The sequence below is a fragment of the Pan paniscus genome, chromosome 9 (genome assembly GCF_029289425.2).
Source record: "Pan paniscus chromosome 9, NHGRI_mPanPan1-v2.0_pri, whole genome shotgun sequence".
Lineage (NCBI taxonomy): Eukaryota > Metazoa > Chordata > Mammalia > Primates > Hominidae > Pan > Pan paniscus.
Genome location: NC_073258.2, coordinates 108,794,313 through 108,818,994, shown reverse-complemented (window position 1 = coordinate 108,818,994; position 24,682 = coordinate 108,794,313). Strand labels below are relative to the sequence as shown.

General features: G+C 38.2%; 1 protein-coding gene across 1 annotated transcript in view; it reads right to left on the bottom strand.

The window, feature by feature from the left end:
* Nucleotides 1-24,682, bottom strand: part of CUL5 (cullin 5) — a 100,467-nt gene that overhangs the window by 33,637 nt on the left and 42,148 nt on the right. The window contains 7 exon segments of the mRNA XM_003828345.6: nt 652-759; nt 1,689-1,819; nt 3,964-4,057; nt 19,220-19,300; nt 19,383-19,528; nt 21,370-21,511; nt 24,085-24,261. Of these exon segments, the coding sequence (XP_003828393.5) occupies nt 652-759; nt 1,689-1,819; nt 3,964-4,057; nt 19,220-19,300; nt 19,383-19,528; nt 21,370-21,511; nt 24,085-24,261 (879 nt within the window).

The following is a 24,682-nucleotide window of genomic DNA, read 5'->3' as shown; positions in this document are numbered from 1 at the left end:
ATGGAGAAAGTTGTCTTTTTAGAATCATTCAAACTTGGGAAGTAACGAAAGGTAGTCAAAGAAGAGAAAAAACTAACAGCAATTTCTTGTTATAGGTTTATTACACTAAAAAAGATACAACACTAAGGACAGTATGGTGTTTTATTATCATTATCCTATACTAGTGAGGATGGAAAAAGATGGTATGCAATACAAATGCTTCCCTGGGAAACAAGGATAAGTATAACATAACTCTCGAAGGAGTCCCATGAAAGGACGGAGGATGGAGGAATCAACTCTGCTGGTGATGAGCTGTGGAGGGAGGCAGGACATCAAGGAAGCTCCAGGGGAAGTATTCTTTGAGCTGGGTCTTAATGGAAGGATGAATAGGAATTCAATACATCAGTAATATTCAAAAACAGAAAAACATTCTTGGAAAAATGAGAAAAAAGCAACTTTCTAACTGAATTCTAATTCACAAGGCTATCTAATGTTTAACGAATGCTTACAACCAAGACAAAACGAATATAGTTGTTCTCCACTGATGAAAAATAACAGTTGCTAGGTTTTCAAGTTTATAATTAATAGAAAAATAATGCAAATTGATTATTAGAAGTAAATTATGAGAATAAAACTTTTAAAAGTGTTTTTTATATATATAGGAATATATACCTTATCTCTTGCAGTAAGAAATCGTGGATCATCTTGAAAAGCTTCTTTGACGAGTTTACTAAATCTATTAAATAGTGTAAGTAACTGCTCAACGTATTTCTCAGAGTCCTAGAAACAAAAGGTTTTACATTAAGTTTTTAAAAGAAAAAGAATAACACAAAAAAATGAGAAAATAAACATAATTTTAATAAAACTCATTTAAAACTGGGGATATTTTTTCTTAAAAATAAAACTAAAAGGTGTTCCAATATTACTGTTTTGCCACTTCTTTTTTCTTTCTTCCTTTTTTTTTTTTGAGACGGAGTCTCGATCTGTCGCCCAGGCTGGAGTGCAGTGGCACCATCTCAGCTCACTGCAAGCTCCGCTTCCTGGGTTCACGCCATTCTCCTGCCTCACCCTCCCAAGTAGCTGGGACTATAGGCGCCCGCCACCCCGCCTGGCTATTTTTTTTTGTATTTTTAGTAGAGAGGGGTTTCACCATGTTAGCCAGGATAGTCTCGATCTCCTGACCTTGTGATCTGCCCACCTCGGCCTCCCAAAGTGCTGGGATTACAGGCGTGAGCCACCTTGCCCAGCTCCCTGTTTTACGGAGAAAATAGTAATTTCAATTACTATTTTCAATTTTCAATTCTGCATTTTTAAAAATTTAATGTTTTTATTTGTAATCAACACATAATGGTACATATTATGGGGTACAATGTTATATTTCAATGCATGTATATACCGTATAATGATCAAATTGGGGTAACTACTATATCCATCACTTCAAACATTTATAATTTCTTTGTGGTAACAACATAAAAAATCTCTTCTATCTTGAAATATACACTACATTGTTACTTGCTATAGCCGCCCTAATGGGTAATAGAACACCAAAACTTATTCTTCCTATTGAACTATAACTTTATACCCCACTAACCAACCTCTTCTGCTCCCCCAACCCCCAGCCTCTGGAAACCGCTCACTATTTTCAATAATCCTACATTTAAAAAATAGCCTTGATATATATCTATCATTGCCATTGAAAAAAAACTTACAGTAGTAATAGTTTCAGCAGCTGCTACCATATCTGCCAGGCCAGCACTAATGATATGTTCCTCCAAGTCTTTCAACATTGGCTCTATACCATTAGGAACTTTGTCCATCAATGAAAACATTAAATGTAATTCTGGAAGGAGAGAACACATTCATGTAATCATTTCATTTACTAGAGTAAGAGTTTAGAGAAACATTAGTTAAGTTTGTAATGTTAATAGTATTCTGTGGATACAATGCCATTAGGAGTAGTTGTTTGTTTTTTTGTTGTTGTTTTTTTGTTTTTGAGACAGGGTCCCAGTCTGTCACCCAAGCTGGAGTAAAGTGGCTCGATCACGGCTCACTGCAGCCTTGACCTCTTGGGCGCAAGCAATCCTCCCATCTCAGCCTCCTGAGTAGCTGGGACCACAGGCACATGTCACCATGCCTGGCTAATGTTTTTTGTAACTTTGTAGAGACAGGGTCTCCCAATGTTGCCCAAGCTGGTCTCAAACTTCGGGGCTCACACAATCCTCTCGCCTTGGTCTCTCAAAGTGCTGGGATCATAGGTATGAGCCACTGTACTTGGTCTAAAAATTATGTTTAAAAAAAAATCGAATTAAAAGTGATCAGGCTGGGTGTGGTGGTTCACGCTTGTAACTCCACCACTTTGGGAGGCCAAGGTGGGAGGATCATTTGAGCCCAGGAGTTAAAAAGACCAGTCAGGGCAACATGGCAAAACCCATCGTTACACAAAAACAAACAAACAAAATTAGCTGGGTGTGGTGGTGCATGTCTTTGGTCCCAGATACTTGGGAGGCTGAAGTGTGAGGAATGCCTAAGCCCAGGAGGCTGAAGCTGCAGTGAGCCGTGATTGCACCATTGCACTCAGCCCGGGTGACGGCAAGACGGTCTCAAAAAATAAAAATAAAAAAAGTGATCAAATACAGCAAAACCCAACTCCTTTCTTTAAAAGGTCAGTCATTTGGCCAGAAGCACTGGAGATCAGCCTGGGCAACAAGGTGAGGCTCTGCCTCTACAAAAAATACAAAAATTAGCCAGGCATGGTGGTACACGGCTGTAGTCCCAGCTACTCAGTAGGCTGGGAGGTGGGAAGATCGCTTGAGCCCAGGAGGTCAAGGCTACAGTGAATTGTGATCGTGCCACCGAATTCCAGGTTGGGCAACACAGCGAGACCCAGTCTCAAAAGAAAAGGTGAGTCATTTGGTTTTCAATGCAAAGGAATATTTATTTACACACAAGATTAGTTTATTTCATAAGGTAGTTGTAATACTAAATATACAGCCATATCATCAAAAGGTAAAAAACAACATGAGTAATAATTACGAAAGCAACTATATGAGAGATTAGAATATAAAACTGTATTCATAAATAATTTTTCAATTTACAAAGCACTTTGTCATGTTATGCCATTTTATTGACCTTCACAAAAACCCTACCTCATGGTACTGATTACCACTAAATAAATCCTTTTGAAAAGAGTGCAACATAGATCAGACATAACTCTAATTAGACTGGCACACAGAATACAAGTATTTTGTTTACGCCAATAAAGCAGCTTGCTTTTTACTACTGAATTACTCCTAAAAAGTGTATGAACTTAAGTGAATTGAAATATGCACTTTAAATGCAACTAGAGATTAAACAGGACCTTGCAGTTAGATATAATAAAACCTGGAAACTCAGTAGAAGTAAGTTATTTAAAAAACAAAAGCAAAAAAATGTTAAAAGCAGTTTTACTGGGGTAGTAGGTATATGTACAATTTTTTTTTTTAGTTTGTTATATACTTGCTACCTCTCAAAACACATCTTTTTAAGAAAACATTGAAGTAGTAAAAAAAATCCTTTAGAAATCCTATAAAGTATTTTTGGGGACAGAGATGACTATTAACAGGGAGTGTTTTATTACATTCTAAAAAGATTCATCACAAGGTTCCACACAAAAGTCAAATACCTGGTTCTAATCTATAACATATGTTTCCAGTTTAAATTGGCCTTTAAAAGCAGTGTCTTGCTTTTGAGAAAAAAGTAGAAATTCACCATACACATACACAGATGTTGATAGCTAAGAGGGAAAATGCTTAAAATTTAAGTTTATGTACTCTTAGCAGTGCCTCTGTGTTAAATATTTTATCTATTTCCTTAAGTATAGTTCACTCTAACAGTTCCACATATACCTATGTGGAAAAGAATTAACTAAGAGCAACTTAGTAAGTGATTTGTTTCAAAGATACCCTCTTAGAAGATTATGATAACTTTATGTGATGTTTTACCTACTTTCAGTTTCATTTCTCTTGATCATGCCTTGGCACTCAGCTAAGATAGTCTCTTTAAATGATGTCACCAGGGCATTTACACAGCATTCCATGAGCTGAAATATATCAAAAATTAGTCAAGGCTACTATAAGCTGTATAGCACAAATCTATTCTAACTCACAAAATAAAACAATATTGTTCAACAACAAAAAAATTATACTGAAAGTAGATTTCACTTACCTTAACTATAGGATTATTGAAGATGGATATGCTATACTAGTTTACCAAAGTGTATTTTCCCCTAAGGAAAAAAACTATAGAACTAGACTCTCTTTAGAAATTTTAACAAAAGTCCTCAAGGAGGGGAGAGAAAAATATACAAAACCAAACTTTGATTAACTCTTCCTGTCTGGAGAGAACCTGTTTTAAAATTAGGTTATAAAATTCTAGAAGTGTGAATACATTCATTCAACAAACCATTATTGGATGCCTACTACGTGCAGGCACTAAGGAAGTATTTAAGAGACAAGAATAAGATATAATTCCTGCTCTCGAAGAGATCACTGTCTAATTGAGAGTGAGGAGGGCAGTAAACCTACACTGCTAACTAAATATAACTCAGTTAAGTGGCATCACACACATACACAAACACACACAAAATAAAAAAAACCTTAGAAACTCCTTTTTTCTAGGGTAGTTAAAATGGCCTCATCCACAAGTTGGTATCTAAATGGGATCCTGTAAAGTAAGTACAAGCCCTAAAATAGGTTACGTATTCTAGGAATACCAGGAAGCTTAAAATGGTAGAGAAGAAACAGACAGTGGAAGAGAAGGCTAGAAAGATAGGTTGCAACCAGATTATGAATGAAAATCTATGATTTGGGGTTTTATTTCATAGGTAGGGAAGGAAGAACAAAGGAAGGTTTTTTTGTTTGTTTAAGAGACAGAGTCTTGCTCTGCTGCCCAAGCTGGAGCACAGTGGCATTACTACATAGCTACTATCATACCTCACTACAGCCTTGAACTCCTAGGCTCAAGTGATCCTCCTGCCTCAGCCTCTCGAGTAGCTAGGACTACAGGGATGTAATATCAAGTCTGGTTAATTTTTTAAACTTTTCTGTAGAGATGATGTCTTGCTATGTTCCCCAGGCTGGTCACAAACTCCTGGTCTCAAATGATCCCCCTGTCAGTCTCCCAAAGTGTGGGATTACAGGTGTGAACCATCAGGCCTGGCCCCAAGGAAGTTTTAAACAGAGGATAAATGTAATGAGATTCTCCTCTCCTCAAGTCATTATTACAGATCAGTATAATGGTAGTAAGGCAGGTGGTAAGGAGTGGGTGGTTGGGATATGGTAATGAGGCTGTTGAACTATTTCAGGTAAGATAGCAAGGGTCTAGTGCTCTAGGAGGCCATCAGGAAAATCTAAATGAGGCAGAAGATATCATGTCATCTCTGCTCCCTCGTGTCATGTAATTATTTACTTCTCTTTTGGGGATCAGATGAAATTAATAGGTTGTGAGGACTAAAGCTAAGTACAATAAGGCTGATATATTTCTTCTGAAAAACAAATCATCTATCTGTAAATTAAGGGAGGGAATTATGTGTCCCTTAAAAATTTTTTATTAAAAATTCCTTTGGAATTGACATAATGTTGATAACTACTAAAGCTGAATTTAGGTAATGGGGATTCATTATACTGTTCTTCCTACATTGTAAAAATGCTTAAAATTTTCCGAATAAAGAATTTTCTGTGGTCCCTGTGAGTTGGGGGGCTGAGGTGGGAGGGTCAGTTAAGCTCAGGAGGTCAAGGCTGCAGTAAGCCTTGATCATGTCACTGCAGTGTAGTCTGGGCAACAGAGCAAGACTGTCACAAAACAAAACAAAACAAAAAAAAAAGGTTTTTTCAGGCTCCTCTACAAGAATGATGCTGATGACTTTTAAATGCATATATCCATGTATATTTCTGTCCTAAGAAAATAATACACATGGCTGGGCGTGGTGGCTCATAGCCTATAATCCCAGCACTTTGGGAGGCTAAGGCGGGCTGATCACCTGAGGTCAGGAGTTCAAGACCAGCCTGACCAACACAGAGAAACCCATCTCTACTAAAAATTAGCCGGGCATGGTGGGTGCCTGTAATCCCAGCTACTCGGGAGGCTGAGGCAGGAGAATTGCTTAAACCTGGGAGGCAGAGATTGCAGTGAGCCGAGATCGTGCCATTGCACTCCAGCCTGGGCAACAAGAGCAAAACTCCATCTCAAAAAAGGGAAAAAAAAAGAAAAATAAAGAAAAGAATACACATATAAAATGGTTAAGAAACTCTTTCCTTGCAAGGTGGAAATCTCTGCCCCAATTGCTGAGTAATCTTATTCTATAACATCACTGGAATAGGCCCAACTAAACACTTCCACCTTCAGCAGTGAAACCAGATTGAGCATAGGTAAATCTAACAATATATAACTAATAGAGAACAAAGACAAAGTGGAATCTTAATAAACTCTAAGCTCTGTGTTTTCTATTTCATTGAAAACTTTCACTTGAACATTATCCTGTTCAGTGGTAGTTGAAATTTTGCAGATTCTAAAAATCCAGACCAGTGTGTTTCAGACTGTATGTTGTGAAATCAGTTTTAATGGCTGTGACCAGGTTTTAAAAAAAAAAAAAATGTACATAGGACAGAACAAAAAATATCAGAGTGTATCACATATTGTAACAATGAATATTATTTCATAAGACTTTTGTTTCAGATATGTACAAATAAACAGTATATTCTAAGCCACAATATAAAATGTATTTCTTATTGTGGGTTACAACTAGGATTAAAAGGAGAGCTAAATTGACAACATAATTAAAGTAAACTGAGAAGAATTTGGTAAATGCTTAAATGAAAGGGATAAGGGAAATAAAAGGATGTTGAATCCATTTCTAGCTTGAGAGGTTAAACAAATTATTATAACAGGTATCCTTTAATGAGCACTTACTTTGTACCAGGCATTATGCTAAATGCTTTACATATAGATCTCATTTAACCCACATGGCAACCTCATGAGGCAGATACTTACTTTATGAGGACATTGACTGAGAGTAGCCACATAACTTCCAAATGTTGCACAGTTGGTTCATAAGGTCTTGAGTTATAATTTGAGGCCAGGTATGTATCTCCATAGCCTCCAACTTTTCTTACTACAGAAGTAGAGCATGTACATACTTAGTAATGGCTACATGCTCAGAACTGAGTTACGTGTTTTAAGGAATAGAGAAGTATAAACATGGTTCATGCCCTCAATGATCTTACAATCCAGTTGGGAACCCATAAACTATATACCTAAAAACATGCGTATGGTTCATATGTACAGACGTGTATGAAAAGAAGATCAACTTCACTAATAAGCAAATAACTGGAAAATGCATCATTACTATACTATAAACTTAAGGACAAAGACTGTGCTCTGTCCACAGCTACAAAGACTGTGCTGTGTCCTGGCACACAGCTGGTGCTTGATAAGAAATACAAGGCAGTCTATAATTTGCTCCTAAACCTAGTGGTAGAAACAATAGTTACCATGGGAATTCAAATAGGAAGAAACTGATGAAGGCTAGATGATCTGAGCTACTTTATTACAACTTTATTACAAGGTGAGTTAAAAGAATCCTTGCAAGATTTTGGGTAGGCAGAAGAAAACACTGCTAAAATGAATCCAAGAAAAAAAAGTAACAGAGTGAGTTGTATGAATAAAAAAATATTTCTTATTGGAGTAGAGTGACTCTTGCTGGACAATATTAAGTTAGAAAAATAGGTTAGGATCAAATTATGAAGGGTCTTAAAAATCAGGGGTATGAAATAATGATACTCTGGTTTTTTTTGAGACAGAGTCTCGCTCTGTCGCCCAGGCTGGAGTGCAGTGGCGTGATCTTGGCTCACTGCAAGCTCTGCCTCCTGGGTTCACACCATTTCTCCCGCCTCAGCCTCCTGAGTACTGGGACAGCAGGCACCCACCACCACGCCTGGCTAAGTTTGTTTTTGTATTTTTAGTAGAAACAGGGTTTCACCGTGTTAGCCAGGATGGTCTTGATCGCCTGACCTTGTGATCTGCCTGCCTCAGCCTCCCAAAGTGCTGGGATTAGAGGCGTGAGCCACCGTGGCCAGCCAGTACTCTAGTTTTTGAATAGAAAAGTAAAACAATGAAAGTGATGTTTATGAAAGATTATCCTGAATTCACAAAAGAATAAATACAAATGGTCAGGAATAAGAATAAATATGCAGACCAGGCTGGACAACATAGTGAGACCCTGTTTCTAAAAAAAATAATAAAAAATAGAGGAGTGGAGCAAGATGGCCAAATAGAAGCTTCCACTGATCATTCCTCCTGCAGGAACACCAAATTTAACAACTATCTACACACAAAAAAACACCTTCATAAGAACCAAAAATCAGGTGGACACTCATAGTACCTGGTTTTAACTTCATGTCACTGCAAGAGGCACTGAAGAGGGTAGGAAAGATAGTCTTGAATCGCCAATGCTACCCCTCCCTCATCCCCCAGCAGCAGCTGTATGGCATGGAGAATCTGTGTGCTTGGGAGAGGGAGAGAGCAGCAACTGTGAGATACTGCATTGAACTCACCACCACCCTTTCACAGCAGAAAGCAAAAGTAGGATGAACTCAGCTGACACATGCCCATGGAGGGAGCATTTAGACCAGCCCTAGACAGAGGGGAATCGCCCATTCCAGTGGTAAGGACTTGAGTTCTAGCAAGCCTCGCACTATAAGCTAAAGTACTCTGGGGCTCCAAATAAACTTGAAAGGCAGTCTAGGCCACAAGGACTGTAACTTCTAGGCAAGCAATAACAAATAATGAGATAGAAGCCATAATAAAATTTCTCCCAACAGGCCAGGTGCAGTGGCTCATGCCTGTAATCCCAGCACTTTGCGAGGCAGAGGTGGGCGGATCATGAGGTCAGGAGAGAGACCATCCTGGCTAACATGGTGAAACCCCATCTCTACTAAAAATACAAAAAATTAGCCAGGTGTGGTGGCGGGCGCCTGTAGTCCCAGCTACTTGGGAGGCTGAGGCAGGAAAATGGTGTGAACCCAGGAGGCAGAGCTTGCAGTGAGCAGAGATCATGCCACTGCACTCCAGCCTGGGTGACAGAGCAAGACTCTGTCTCAAAAAAAAATTAATTAATTAATTAATTAAATAAAATGAAATAAAATTTCTCCCAACAAAGAAAAGCCTGGCACCTGATGGCTTCACTGCTGAATCCTACCAAATATTTAAAGTAGAACTAATATCAATTCTACTCAAACTGTCTGAAAAATAGAGGAGGGAATACTTCCAAACTCATTCTATGAGGCCAGTATTGCCCTAATACCAAAAGCAGACAAAGACACATTTTAAAAAGAAAACTACAGGCCAATATCACTGATGAATATTGATGCAAAAATCCTCAACAAAATACTAGCAAACCAAATTTTTGTTTTGTTTTGTTTTTGTTTTTTGAGACAGAGTATCACTCTGTTGCCCAGGCTGCAATGCAGTGGCATGATCTTGGCTCACTGCAAGCTCCACCTCCCAAGTTCAAGCAACTCTCCTGCCTTAGCCTCCCGAGTAGCTGGGATTACAGGCACCTGACACCTTGCCCGCTAATTTTTGTATTTTTTTTAGTAGAGATGGGGTTTCACCATGTTGGCCAGGCTGGTCTCAAACTTCTGACCTCAAGTGATCCACCTGCCTTGGCCTCCTAATGTGCTGGGATTACAGGCGTGAGCCACGGAGCCCAGACTAGCAAACCAAATTTACCAACACCTTAAAAAAATCATTCATCATGACCAAGTGGGATTTATCCGTGGATGCAAGGATGGTTCAACATACACAAATTGATCAAGTGATACATCATATCAACAGAATGGCAGACAAAATCCGTATGTTCATTTCAATTGATGCTGAAAAAGCATCTGATAAAATTCAACATTCCTGCATGATACAAACCATCAAAACACTGGGTATAGAACGAACATACCTCAACATAATAAAAGCCACATGAGAGACCCGTAGCTAGTATCATACTGAATGGAGAAAAACTAAAAATCTTTCTTCTAAGATCTGAAACATGACAAGGATGCCCACTGTCACCACTTTTATTCAAAATAATACTGGAAGTTGTAGTTAGAGGAATCAGACAAGAGAAAGAAAGAGCATCCAAATTGGAAAGGAAGATGTCAAACTACGCTTGTTTGCAGATGATATTACCTACAATGAGACATCATCTCAACCCAGCTAAAGTAGCTTTTATCTATAAGACAGGCAATAACAAATATTGGTGAGGATGTGTAGAAAAAGGAACCCTCGTATAATGATGGTGGGAATGTAATATTAGTATAAGCACTATGGAGCAGTTTGGAGGTTCCTCAAAAAACTAATACAGAGCTACCTTATGATCCAGCAATCCCACTGCTGGCTATATACCAAAAAGAATGGAAATGAGCATAGGAAGAAAGGAAGAGATAGATGCACTTCCACGTTTACTGCAGCACTATTTATTTATTTATTTATTTTTAAATTTTATTAATTTTATTATTTATTAAATTTTATTATCATTATACTTTAAATTAAATTTTATTATTATTATAAAATTAACATTAAATTTTATTATTATTATACTTTAAGTTTTAGGGTACATGTGCACAACGTGCAGGTTTGTTACATATGTATACATGTATTGCAGCACTATTTATAATCAAGATTTGGAAGGAACCTTACTGTCCACCAACAAATGAATGGATAATGAAAGTGTACATAAACACAATGGAGTACTATTCAGCCATAAAAAAAGAATGAGATCCTGTCATTTGCAACAACATGGATGAAACTGGAGAACACTGTGTTAGGTGAAATAAGCCAGGAACAGAAAGACGAACTTCACACGATCTCACTCATTTGTGGAAGCTAAAAATTAAAACAATTGAACTCATGGAAATAGAGAGTAAAGGATAGTTGCCAGATGCTGGGTAGGGTAGTGAGGTGGTGAGGGAGAAATAGGGATGGTTAATGGGTACAAAAAAACCAGAATGAATAGTCGGGTGCAGTGGCTCACACCTGTAATCCCAGCACTTTGGGAGGCTGAGCCAGGTGGATTGCCTGAGGTCAGGAGTTCGAGACCAGCCTGACCAACATGGAGAAACCCCGTCTCTACTAAAAATACAAAATTAGCCAGGCGTGGTGGTGCATGCCTGTAATCCCAGCTACTTGGGAGGCTGAGGCAGAAGAATCACTTGAACCCAGGAGGCGGAGGTTGCGGTGAGCTGAAATCCCGCCACAGCACTCCAGCCTGGGTGGGCAACAAGACCAAAACTCTGTCTCAAAACAAAACAAAAACAAAAACAAAAACAGAATGAATAAAACATAGTATTTGATAACATAACAGGGTGACTATAGTAAAAAATAATTTAATTTTATGTTTAAAAATAATAAAAGAATATAATTGGATTGTCTGTAACACAAAGGATAAATGCCTGAGGTGATTGATACCATTTGCCCTGATGTGATTATCATGCGTTGCATGCCTGTATCAAAATGTCTCATGTAACCCATAAATACATACAACTACATACACCATGTATGTATGCACAAAATATTTTTATATTTATAAAATAAATATTTAATTATTTATAATTTTATATATTTATAATTATATTTAATATTTATAATTATTAATATTCATTAATTTTTAAATGCACACAAAAAATATTTTAAAATCTATGATACTGGCAGATTGGTAGGAATCAATAGACTGACAAAACTCAGATCAGCAACGATATGGATAAACAAGCACACTGTTGATGGGACTACATTCCTGAAAGTCAGTTTGGTATTTATTGTGTAGCAATTTGTAAAAGGTTCAGGGACTTTTACCTCAGCTATCTAATTTCCAGGAGATTCTATTCCAAGAGGAAGCCAAGTGTGAGAAAAGATGTATACACAAGGATGTTAAAAAGATAGAGGTATTTAAGGATATTCCAGAAAGCACTATTTATAAGGAATAAACTATAAACAATGAAAATGGTCATCATTAGAGAACTGGTTAGTAATACTACAGTGCATATAGGTTACGTTATAATATAGATTGTGATATGCTTTGGCTCTGTATCCCCAGCCAAATTTCATCTCGAATTGTAATCCCCACGTGTTGAGACAGGGACCTGGTGGGAGGTGATTGGATCAGCAAGGTTTCCTCCTGTTCTTGTGACAGGGAATTCTCAAAATCTGATGGTTTTAAAAGTGGCAGTTTCTCCTGCACACTCTCTCTCTCTCTCTCCTGCTGCCACATAAGATGTGCCTTGCCTCCCCTTTGCCTTCTGCCATGATTGTAAGTTTCCTGAGGACTCCCAGGCCATGTGGAACTGGGTCAACTAAACCTCTTTCCTTTACAAATTACTCAGTCTCAGGTAGTTATCTTTATAGCAGTGTGAAAATGGACTAATACAATGTGTGTGGAGTAAAAATGAGCAACATCATAGATTTATTTTTAAATATAGGAATGCAGGAGGGAAGGGAGGCAAAACGGGGAGGGAAATAGAGAGGAAGGAATGGAAAAGAAAGGAAAACAGAAACAGAAGGATCAACAAAACAAGCATGACAAAATAATGATAACTGTTGAATCTGGAAGACTGGGTATGGGGGTAGCGTTCATTATAGTATTTTCTCTACTTGTGTAAATATTTTAAAACTTTCATTACAAAGCTTTTTTAAAAAATGAAGAGAACAATTATGGTATAGATTTCTATACATTAAAAAATCCTCCAGAAAATTATTTTACCTAGGCAAAAAGAAGGGAGATTGCTAGATAGAATTCTCTCCTTATTTCAAATGAGTCTTGTCCTAAGAGAGTCAGTTTCTTGAGGACAGAGATCATGTTATTCCTCTTTTGTATTTCTTCCCATTTACCAAATTACTATATACATAATTGATCCTAAATATATAACTTGTTATTTGAAAATACATCTTGAATGGAAAGTATAGTGATAAGCCATCTCTCTCACCTTGTATTCCCTTTCTGTCTCCTTTTGCTAGATTCCGTGAAGAAAAAAACTTTTTGCCATATGCCATCAACTCCTGTATGTTTGCCTGAGATGAGCACAACTTCTAAATCCATAGCAATCTCTCCCCAGAGGTCTGCAAGGTGAAACACTTTAACTATCAATGTGCTTGATGTTTTAACCTCCTCTACAGCAAGACTATAAACTCTTCAAAAATAATGCCTGCCATAAAACACAGCAGGCACTCCAATAAGTACCTGTTGAATGAATGAATTCATAGGTCTGGAAAATGAAAGGTGAGACAGGTAGGCTATGAGACATGGTAGATTCTTATTCTTTTTTTTTTTTGAGACAGTTTCACTCTTGTTGCCCAAGCTGGAGTGCAATGGCGCAATCTCACTGCAACCTCCGCCTCCCGGGTTCAAGCGATTCTCCTGCCTCAGCCTCCCGAGTAGCTGGGATTACAGGCACGCACCACCATGCCCGGGTAATTTTTTGTATTTTTAGTAGAAACAGGGCTTCACCATGTTAGCCAGGCTGGTCTTGAACTCCTGACCTCAGGTGATCCACCCGCCTCGGCCTCCTAAAGTGCTGGGATTAGAGGCGTGGGCCACGGCATCCAGCCAGATTCTTCTTTTAGTGGTATTCAATTTGCATAATTATTTCTACCTCGCTCAAATTTCATTTAAAAAAAAAAAGCATTTCTGATTTTCATTAGTTATATAGCTCTGTATAAGGAATAGTTTGCTTTGCCTCAGCTACAACGTAAGAGTTGAACTAAAAATTATCTTAAGTTCCCCCACTTTATGATTCTACTCTATCATTATCAGGCCCTTAACCATACAAGGATATCTGTAATGTATTCAATAATTAATTTCCTGGCCTTTTTAGTTTGACTAAGATTCTTTCTGTACTACTATCATTAGTGGCACTACAAAAGTCTGGATCACCTTGTCTTTTTGAACACCAAGCTTAATTTTTTTTTTTAATTTTAGACCTCCTCTGTGGAGAGGATACCATGCCTGAAATACCAAAATACTGAAGGTTAATAAGTGCTTATTTTAATGTTAATAATTTATAACTTGTGACCTAGTTGCTTATTCAGCTTTTTAAATCAGTTTTGCACAGATGGTAAAATAGTTTTTACTTGTCTTAGAATTAGTAAGCAGTTTTCTCTGAACCAGTGCCTAACAGTAAAAGCTATCATGCCAGGCACAGTGCTCAAATGCTTAATGTATCGTATTTCATTTAATTCTGCTAATACAAAAGGGTATTATTCAATTTTTTTTTTTTTTAGACAGAGTCTCGCTCTGTCACCCAGGCTGGAGCGCAATGGTGTGATCTCTCCTTACTGCAACCTCCGCCTCCTGGGTTCAAGCGATTCTCCTGCCTCAGCCTCCCGAGTAGCTGAGATTACAGGTGCGTGCCACCACACCCAACTAATTTTTTTTGTATTTTTTTTTAGTAGAGACAGGGTTTCAGCGTGTTGGCCAGGCTGGTCTTGAACTCCTGACCTCATGATCCACCCATCTCGGCCTCCCTAAGTGCTGGGATTGCAGGCGTGAGCCACCGCGCCCGGCCTATTCCATTTTATAGTTAGGAAAAGAGAGACTACAAAGGTTGAATAACTTGCCAAAACGCAGACAGCTGGTAAAATAACATCTGTGGGATTCAAATCCTCATCTAATTCCAACATGTATGACCCTAACCACTGTAATACACTCCCTCCCTATCGGTGCCCTGGTCATTCTGAAGTGATCAAGACTTACACTATCAATTCACTTTTCTATTCCTCTATTATATAAACAATCCATTTTATTCTAGTGTCATCCTGAGGATAGGGACTAGGTCTATCTTATTATCCCCAACTAGCATAATGCCTGACACACTGTGGGTATATAATAAATACTAATTTAATTTCCCCAGGAAATACTAAGGTATGCAGGACTATCACCTAAAAACTAAAAACCAAACACAAATTTTAAGTCATTTTGGCTTAAAGCTGGGTGTGGTTGCATGCGCCTACAGTCCCAGCAACTCAGGAGGCTGAGGTGGGAAGATTGCTGAAGGCCAGGAATTCGAGAATGCAGTGCACTATGATCAAACCTGTGAACAGCCACTGCACTCCAGCCTGGGCAACATAGCGAGACTCTGCCTCTTAAAACACAAAAGGCATTTGGCTTAATTTTTTTTCTTGCTCTTTTCTCATGGTTGTGTTACTTTTTGCTGTCAACATGCCTGTTCAGCAGCACAGCTCGGAAGCCTCTTACCTTGTTTTACATTAAATACATTCAATACATTCCTGTTCATCTGCTATAGGCCCAGCGAGTGATAATCAAGCTTATTAGAATTGTATGTAAAATCAGATCTAAGTAGGGTCTAAGTGGCTCTCCTATAAGTAAAAATAAAACTGTAAGAGTAGGGCTTCAGACATCTAATGCAACACTTAACTGTCTCAGATCTTCACAAGGCTAGTTCCCTATCATTCAGGTCTTAACTCCAATATCATTCCCTCAGAGATCTTTTCTGACCATATTCCATAAAGTAAAAGCAGCAGGAGAAGCATTACCACCACCAATACACTCTATAGTATTACTCTTACTTCATTTAAAAAAAAAAAAATCACTTTTGGCCGGGTGCAGTGGCTCACGTCTGTAATCCCAGCACTTTGGGAGGCCGCCGCGGGCAGATCACGAAGTCAGGAGATCAAGACCATCCTGGCTAACACGGTGAAACCCTGTCTCTACTAAAAATACAAAAAATTAGCCGGGTGTGGTGGTGGGCACCTGTAGTCCCAGCTACTCGGGAGGCTGAGGCATGAGAATCACATGAACCTGGGAAGCAGAGGTTGCAGTGAGTGGAGACTGCACTACTGCACTCTAGCCTGGATGACACATCAGGGCTATGTTTCGGGGAAAAAAAAAAAAAAAAAAAAAAAAGGCACTCTTCATAATATTCTTTTTTTTTTTTTTTTTTTTTTTGAGACAGAGTCTTGCTCTGTCACCCAGGCTGGAGTGTGGTGGCGCAATCTCAGCTCACTGCAACCTCTGCCTCCCAGGTTCAAGAGATTCTCCTGCCTCAGCCTCCTGAGTAGCTGGGATTACAGGTGCAAGCCACCACGTCTGGCTAATTTTTGTATTTTTAGTAGAGACAGGGTTTCACCATGTTGGTCAGGCTGGTCTTGAACTCCTGACCACGTGATCTGCCTGCCTTGGCCTCCCAAAGTGCTGGGATTACAGGCGTGAGCCACTGCACCCAGCCAATATTCTTTATTTTTTCAACTTCTTTATTTTGATTAATGATTACAGAAAAGTTAGCAGAAAAATAGCACCTCACTTCTCCCAACATTAACATCTTACATAACTATAGTACAACTATCAAAACCAGGAAAATAGTATTGGTACGATACTATCAATTTAACTCTAGGTCTTATTCATTTCACCAGTTTTTCCACTAATATCCTTCTCCTATTCCAGGATCCTATCCACAAGCCCATGTTGCATATAGTTGTAATTTCTCCTACTCTCATACAATCTGTGGCAGTTCCTTTGTCCTTCAGTCTGTTACAGTCTTGACACCTTAAAGAATATTAGTCATTTTGTAGGCTATCAATTTGCGATTCTTTAATCTTTCCTCATTATTACAGTAACATTACACATTTTTTGGCAAGAATAAAACAGAAATAATATTGTATTCTTCTTAGTGCATCATATCACGGGGTATGTCAGCATGTCCTACTACTGGTGATGTTCACCTTGATCACTTAATTAAGATGGTGTCTTCAGGTTTCTCCTTTAGTAAATATCTTGGGGACGATACTTTGAAACTATGCAAATATCCTATTTCATTTCAAACTTTTGACCGTTACTGCCAAGTGCCGTGGCTCGTGCCTGTAATCCTAGCACTCTGGGAGGTCGAGGTGGGAGAACTGCTCGAGCCCAGGAGTTTGAGACAAGCCTTACCAACATAGTGAGACGTGATCTCAAAAAATAAAAAATTAGCCAGGTGTAGTGGCATGTACCTGTAGTCCCAGCTACTCTGGACTTATTCTTTTAGTTGGCCTTTTACAGTTGAAAGTTCATAAGTTTAATGTGGCTATGATATGACTAACATATAAATTGCAGTAGGAGATCAGAACAATTTCACCTCATAAAACTGTAACATCCCCATCCAGGTGCTAAATGTATGTCAATCTACAACAAATACCCAAATCCTCCAAAATGAACTCATCCTTTCTCCCTCACTAAGACTTATTTTTATACCTAATCTCTCAGTAGCAGCACAGTTCTCCTTGGCTGAAACCTCAGAACATTATTGGCTTGATTCTCTGTGATATCTAGCCCCATCCATGTGATACAATGTTCCACCTCTAAGAAGTTTCTCTCTTCCCTTGTCTTTTCCATTCCCACTTCTGTAACTCTACTTGGTCTGCCTAATACCTTGCCTGAATTACTGCAAATGCTTTCTACTTCTTATTTCCAGCTCCTCCCCATTCCAGTCTTCCATCTTTCCTGTCACCAGATTAATCTTCCTAAGGGACAACTCTGTGGCCCACCTGTTTAAAAAAAAAGTCAACAGCCTTCCCGGCCTTCTGAATGTAGCCCAAACCTGAATTTATATCACTATAAAGAACTTCTATAAATAACCACTAAATTATCCTTCCTTTTGCCAATATCAAAACTATTTCAACCAAAGAGGATACATACTGCAAATCAAGGACAAGCAAAACAAAAACTAAAAGAACCAAAGGAAAAAGACATCCAACTCGGCGTGATTTCTGAACAAAGAATAAAATAAACACGACTCCCACTTAAGATGGACAAAGCCAAAGAAAAGTCAAAAGTAAAAAAAAATTTTAAATCCCATTCATAGTTGAAAAATATTTGATTATGGGCAAGCTAGAATGTTATTCCTGAGAATGCAAATCTAAATCAAGGCTCCAAAGACTGAAAGGAACCAGAGGAAATACTATTGTTGTGTTTCAACAATTCCAAGACTGTCCCAACTAGATTCTAACTTTCCTTATACTGAAGCACCCTAAGGTCAGTCCTCCACGTAAAAGAAAACACCTACCATGGTACTGTCACTGACCAGTTTTTTGTTTTTTAATATTTTGAGGCCAGGTATGGTGGCTCATGCCCATAATCCCAGCATTTTGGGAGGCTGAGCAGGAAGGATTGCTTGAGGCCAGGAGTTCAAAACCAGCCTGGGCTACATAGCAAGACCTGCTCTCTATGAAAAATAAAATAAAAAAATTAGCCAGGTGGCCGGGTGCAGTGGCTCACGCCTGTAATCCCAACACTCTGGGAGGCCAAGGCAGGTGGATCACCTGAGCTTAGACATTCAAGATCAGCCTGGGCAGCAAGGTGAAACCCCATCTCTACTAAAAATAAAAAAATTAGCCAGGCATGGTGGCATGCGCTTGTAGTCCCAGCTACTTGGGAGGCTGAGGCAGGAGAACTGCTTGAGCCTGAGAGGCAGAGGTTGCAGTGAGCTGAGATTGCACCACTGCACTCCAGCCTGGGCAACAGAGAGCGCCCTTGTCTCAAAAAAAAAAAGATAAAGTATATATATATATATTTATTAGTCAGGCATGGTGACGTGTGCCTGTAGTCCCAGCTACTTAGGAGGCTGAGGCAGGAGGGGCCCTTATGCCCAGGAGTTACAGTGAGGTATAATTGCACCACTGCACTCCACCCTAGGCAACAGAGCAAGACTTTGTTTCTAAAAATAATAATAATTAATATTTTTACCTCATGACAAATGAAGTTTGAAACATCTTCCCAGAAGGAGAAGAAATATCCCCTAGGAATAAATGATTCATTATTCACTAATTTGGTGTTTGCAGCCACTTCAGAGAACATAACTGGCACAAAAAAAGAGAGTCAACTGTATCCCTAAGGGAGCATATATTACTTGCAACATGAAAATCACAAAATGGTTAACTTTAGATATGCATAAAACATAATAAAAGAAAACTTACCAAAAATTAATTATATTAAATAAAGTCTAGAACAGGTATGGCAAATAGATTTGATCTTGCATACCAGCTCCAAAGGACAATGTGTTCTAAACAAGATACCTCCTACAAAGTTGTGCTATGGCTCATAGGCAAAAAGAACTAAAATCAATTAACAATGTTGGTTGTTAAATAATATTATTTATGTTGTTTATTTGCCATTCCTATGCTTCTGTATTTCAAATAATCCCATAAAATGTACAATTACAAAATTACTTACTGCTTCAACGGAGTTACATTCTCGTCTTGTTTCTAAATAACGTAGTGCTCGTTTTTCTTCTTCTTTTAATTTAGCATCTGCCTGTCCAGAAGCAAAATAGCAATCATTTTAAGAATATCAAGGGAATTGCTCAAATTATCACATATACTAAGTTCTAACTTACATATTTCATATAATTCTGTACACCATTTTGTTGTAAATATGAGGGTGCTTGTGTTCTATAAAATCTCTCTGTTGAATCCAAGTATGCCTTCTCAAAATTGTCCCTATAAATCTGAAGTTTATCCTCAGGATTAGAACAAAGGTTAACTGAAAAACAGAAAATAAAGTATTACTCCAATTATGATCAAAATCAATAGAGTATAATAAATGAAATAAATATTGAGGAGTCATTATGTGCAAGGTAACAATGCTCAAGAGAACATATAATTATATAAGACAAAATCCTTCTCCATAAGAAACTTATAAAGATAACAGCATAAAGCAGTAAAGTAACAAATAAATAATACAGATAATATAGACTATTTTTGCATAGGTAAGAAACTGACTTCTAACTGAATAATCAAGAAAACATTCACAGAAGCAATGGGATTTAAACTGAATCTTAAAGAATAAACTAGAATTTGCATAAATGGAGATTAGTAAGGTAAGTAAATATTCAGAAGCAGAAAAGCACAAGAAAATATGACTAGGTTGTCTAAGTGGATTGCAAAGTTAATAGAAGGTAAGGTAGAATGGTAAATTACAAATGGTTGTGAAGATGCCCTGGGCAACACAGTAAAATCATGTGTCTACAGAAAAATTAAGCCGGCACACAATGGCTCACACTTGTAATCCCAGCACTGCGGGAGGCCAAGGTGGGCAGATTACTTGAGGTCAGGAGTTCAAGACCAGCCTGGCCACTATGGCAAAACCCCGTCTCTACTAAAAATACAAACATTAGCTGGGCATGATGGCACACACCTGTAATCTCAGCTATTCTGGAGGCTGAGGTATGAAAATTGCTTGAACTTGGGAAGTGGAGGTTGCAGCGAGCATGCCACTGCACTTCAGCCTGGGTGACAGAGTGAGACTCTGTCTCAAAAAAAGAAAAAAAAAGAAAAAAAATTAGCCAGGTGTGGTGGTGCATGCCTGCAGTCCCAGCTACTCAGGAGACTGAGATAGGAGGACTGCTTAAGCCTGAGAGGTGGAGGCTCAATGAGCCATGATCACGCCACTGCACTCCAGCTTGGGCAACAGAGCAAAACCCCATCTCTTAAAAAAAAAAAAAAAAGCATGGTATACCACTTAAGGGGTAAGTAGAAAAAATACCAATAAAATAGTGCTTAAACATTAATCTTATGAACAGCATATGGGTTAAACAACAGCAATAAGATGATTATACGACGACTATTTCAAAACTCTGCATGTGAAGTTTAATGTCTGGTGGCAGTTCAATTAAAAACAAATTTCAGGAGCACTGCTAATGAAAATCTAAAGGCTTGATAACTAAAAGAATATGGGGGCCATGAAGAAAAGCCAGTCAAAAGTAACTCTATAGGTTCATTAACTCAATAAATACCTACCTAGAGTGATTTTGTGCCATGCATTCTATGTTCAGTAAAGACATGGTGCTAACAACACAATTAAACAAAAGTACTATGCCAAGGAGGCACAGGTACTGTGAAGCACTAAATGAGAGAAGTTAACTTACTCTGGGAATTAAGAAAGGCCTCCAGGAGGAGGATGAAGCGTGGGGAAGAAGCATACTGTAAGTCACAGGAAACAAATTAGAAGTAAGACAGAATGTACTCCTACATGCTCTCCTTTTCATGGAAGTAACTGACTTCCTGAAAACATAAATACCTAACCTTTTAATGAACTAGTTACCTTTTATGAGCTACACATTCAAATTTATATATCTAATTTAGTTCACTAAAAAGACTTGCCAAGAAATTAATGGCATGAAGAAAATATTAACCACATTAATATGAATTTTTATACATTCTTTTAAGCAGAATTATCATTTGCATACTCTCAAAAAAAGTATCTAGTACAAAAAGTAGATGTAACTTTGTATGCTAATAAACATAACTTTGATTGTGCTATTCCATAATTGTTCTACAATTTCCATGAAACAGAAATTATGATCATAAAAGTTCAGAACATACCATAGGATTCTCTTACTCCAATAACCAGCTGAGAATCAAAAGCTTCTCCCAATCTCTCAGCATGTACCAGCTTCATTGCACTATCTTGGAGTCTGTTTTTTATGTTTGAAAAGATTGACTCATTCCATGTATCAAGCATAAGCTACGAAAACAAGAACAAATTGTAACATAATTTTCAATTATTAATATACAAAGTATCATGTACAAACACCAAAAAAGGAAATCAAATTTGTAGGCCTGGGCCAGGTGCAGTGGCTCACGCCTGTAGTCCCAACAATTTGGGAGGCCGAGGCAGGTGGATCGCTGGAGTCCATGAGTTCAAGACCAGCCTGGGCAGCAGGGCGAAATCCTGTCTCTACAAAAAAATACAAAAAAAATAGCCCAGTGTGGTGGTGCACGCCTGTAGTCCCAGTGAGCCGAGACCACGCCACTGCCCTCCAGCCTGGGTGACAGAGTAAGACCCTGTCTCAAAATAACTTAGGTTGCATTCACTTGAATACTTCGGGGAAGCAGTATATTTAGCATAATGGTAAAGAAGGGTCGACTGCGCATGGTCTAATCCCAAAACCTTGGGAGGCCAAGGTGGGAGGATCACTTGAGGCCAGGAGTTTGAGACCAGCCTCGGCAACACAGTAAGACCCATCTCAACAACAACAAAAAATACAAAAATTTGCTAGGCATGCTGGCATGTGCCTGTAGTCCCAGCTACTTGGGAGGCTCACTTAAGTCCAGGAGGGCAAGGCTGCAGCAAGCCAAGATCACACCATTCCACTCTAGCCTGGGCAACACAGCAAGAGCCCATTTCAAACAAAACAAAAGTAAATAAAGAACAAGTGTTTCAGAATCCAACTGGATTTGAATCCCAGCTGTTACTTATCTGCTTTCTTATGTATAAAATGGTCAAAATAATAGTGCAAATTTCAGTGGTTGTAAAAATTAACTATGATAATACATGGAAAATGTTTATTCTCCTATAGTTCCATGGTTGAATTTCAGATATATTGGTGTTTGAAATAGACATATGCATATGTTTGTAAAGACACATAAAAAATGTAAAAAGGACCAACTGAAAATCTGATACTGGACCTTATAAAAGGTCTGCAAATCTACTGTTTAGATGTTCCATTAAAATGATAAAAATGGTATATAAACATTGGTGATTATATCAGTACTCCAAGAAACTTGGTCAGATGTAGGAGATACATTAATGACAGCAACAATAACAACAAGAGTTAACAGTTTTATAACACTCATTCTATACCTGGGACTGCTCTATGTATTGTCTGCATGTAACTCATTTAATCCTCATAATCTTGATATAGGTACTATGATTATCCCCCCTTAGGATATGTGAAACCTGGGGTACCGATAGCAAAGCTAACTTTCCACATTTATGCACCTCATCAGTGGCAACACTGAGATTTGAATCCAAAAACTGTGGCCCCAGAATTGATACACTTAATCACTAAGTGGATGCTGCTTCCCACAACCAATAGAGAATGGCCAAAAAAAGAGGACAAGATTATGAGACTACAAATTAAATTGCAGCCAGAAGTGTTTTTCACTTTTTTTTTTCCCTTGGCACAAATTTCCCATATTGCAGTGATTTCTATCACTGAAGAACCACTGGGTATCTAAATTTACAGTATCCCTGTCAACATCAGATCAAATTTTAAGGCTGGGATGGGGCAACAATGCCCAGGTTACACTATTGTAATGCCTGAGTGTTTTACTGTAACCATCACAGTAAACAGTAAATTGACTAAAGTTCAAATGGCATTTTTTACTTTTCAAATCTACGGTCCCATTTTATTCTTACAAGTGGAAAGATATATGGAAAATGAGGACGGAGTTTGAAGAGCTGAAAGGGAAACCTAGGACCCTTCATATTCAGCACTGAGTTCTTTCCATTAAATCATGACTGGTTACTTGACACAATTTTTAAATAGAAAGTAAGCACAGTATATACTGAATTTATAATAGAAGAATTAAGTAAAAGGGAAATTATAAAGATAGCAGTTTAGCCACAATTAAACATAAAGATATCAGAAGGTAACCTAATAAAAGGGGATTTTTGAGACAGGGAGAAAAGTAATTTGATTTCTAGTAAGGGTATAGGTTGGGTGCAGTGGCTCACGCCTGTAATTCCAACAGTTTCGGAGGCTGAGGCAGGCAGATCACCTGAGGTCAGGAGTTCGAGACGAGCCTGGCCAACATGGTGGAACCTGGTCTCTACTAAAAGTACAAAAAAATAGCCGGGTGTGGTAGCACGTGCCTGTAGTCCCAGCTACTCAGGAGGCTGAGGCAGGAGAATTGCTTGGACACAGGAGGCGGAGGTTGCAGTGAGCAGACTGCGCCACTGCACACTCCAGCCTAGGCGACAGAGTGACACTCCAGTTTAAAAAAAAAAAGAGTACAAAGAAAGAATAGAGAAATAAAATACTGAATACCAGGAGAAGGAGAAAGTAAAAAGGAAAAGTAAAGGAGATAATGGTTAAAGATGCAGATCTATAGCTTAAGACCACATAAAAAGATGAAAGAAGATTGAAGCTAAAGACAAAAAAGAATATTATTCAATAAAATCTAGTAAGAGCTGAAAAGCAATTGACATGTGAAGTAGAAAAATCCACTTAAAAGTTCAAATTACTTTCAAATGCTTCCAAATTACCCTCTTTCTGAAGAATATTAGGAAAACAAGGAGAAAAATAGTCTTACCTTTCGAACAATACTGTCTTCCACATTTGATTTTTTATTGCTGCCCTGTTTACCCATTAAAGTAATCTCTAGTTGACAAAAAGGTTTTGGTAAAATATCACATTGTGTAAAGAACTTTCGCCATTCAACAATATATGCTTTTAGCAAAGCCGTATCATCTTGATGGCTCAGTACTCGCTGAAAAAAAGAGGTGTACCAATTTGAAATAAATGCAGTTGCTTTGAAAAATTAAGAACAAAACATATTCATGCCAAAATTTAAATTGTACATAATTTTTAAATTATTGTACAAGCTCTTATATCCAAAAGAAATTAAAACATGTTCACAAAAAAACTTGTACACGAATGTTCACAGCAGCATTATTCAAAATAGATAAAAAATAGAAACAACCCAAATATCCATTAGCTGAAATACGGATAAACAATATATGGGCCAGGCGTGGTGGCTCATACAGTAGTCCCAGCACTTTGGGAGGCTGAGGCGGGAGGATTGCTTGAGCTCAGGAATTTGAGACCAACCTGGGCAACATAGCAAGACCTCATCTCCACAAATAATACAAAAAATTAGCTGGGTGTGTTGGTGCGTGCCCGTGGTCCCA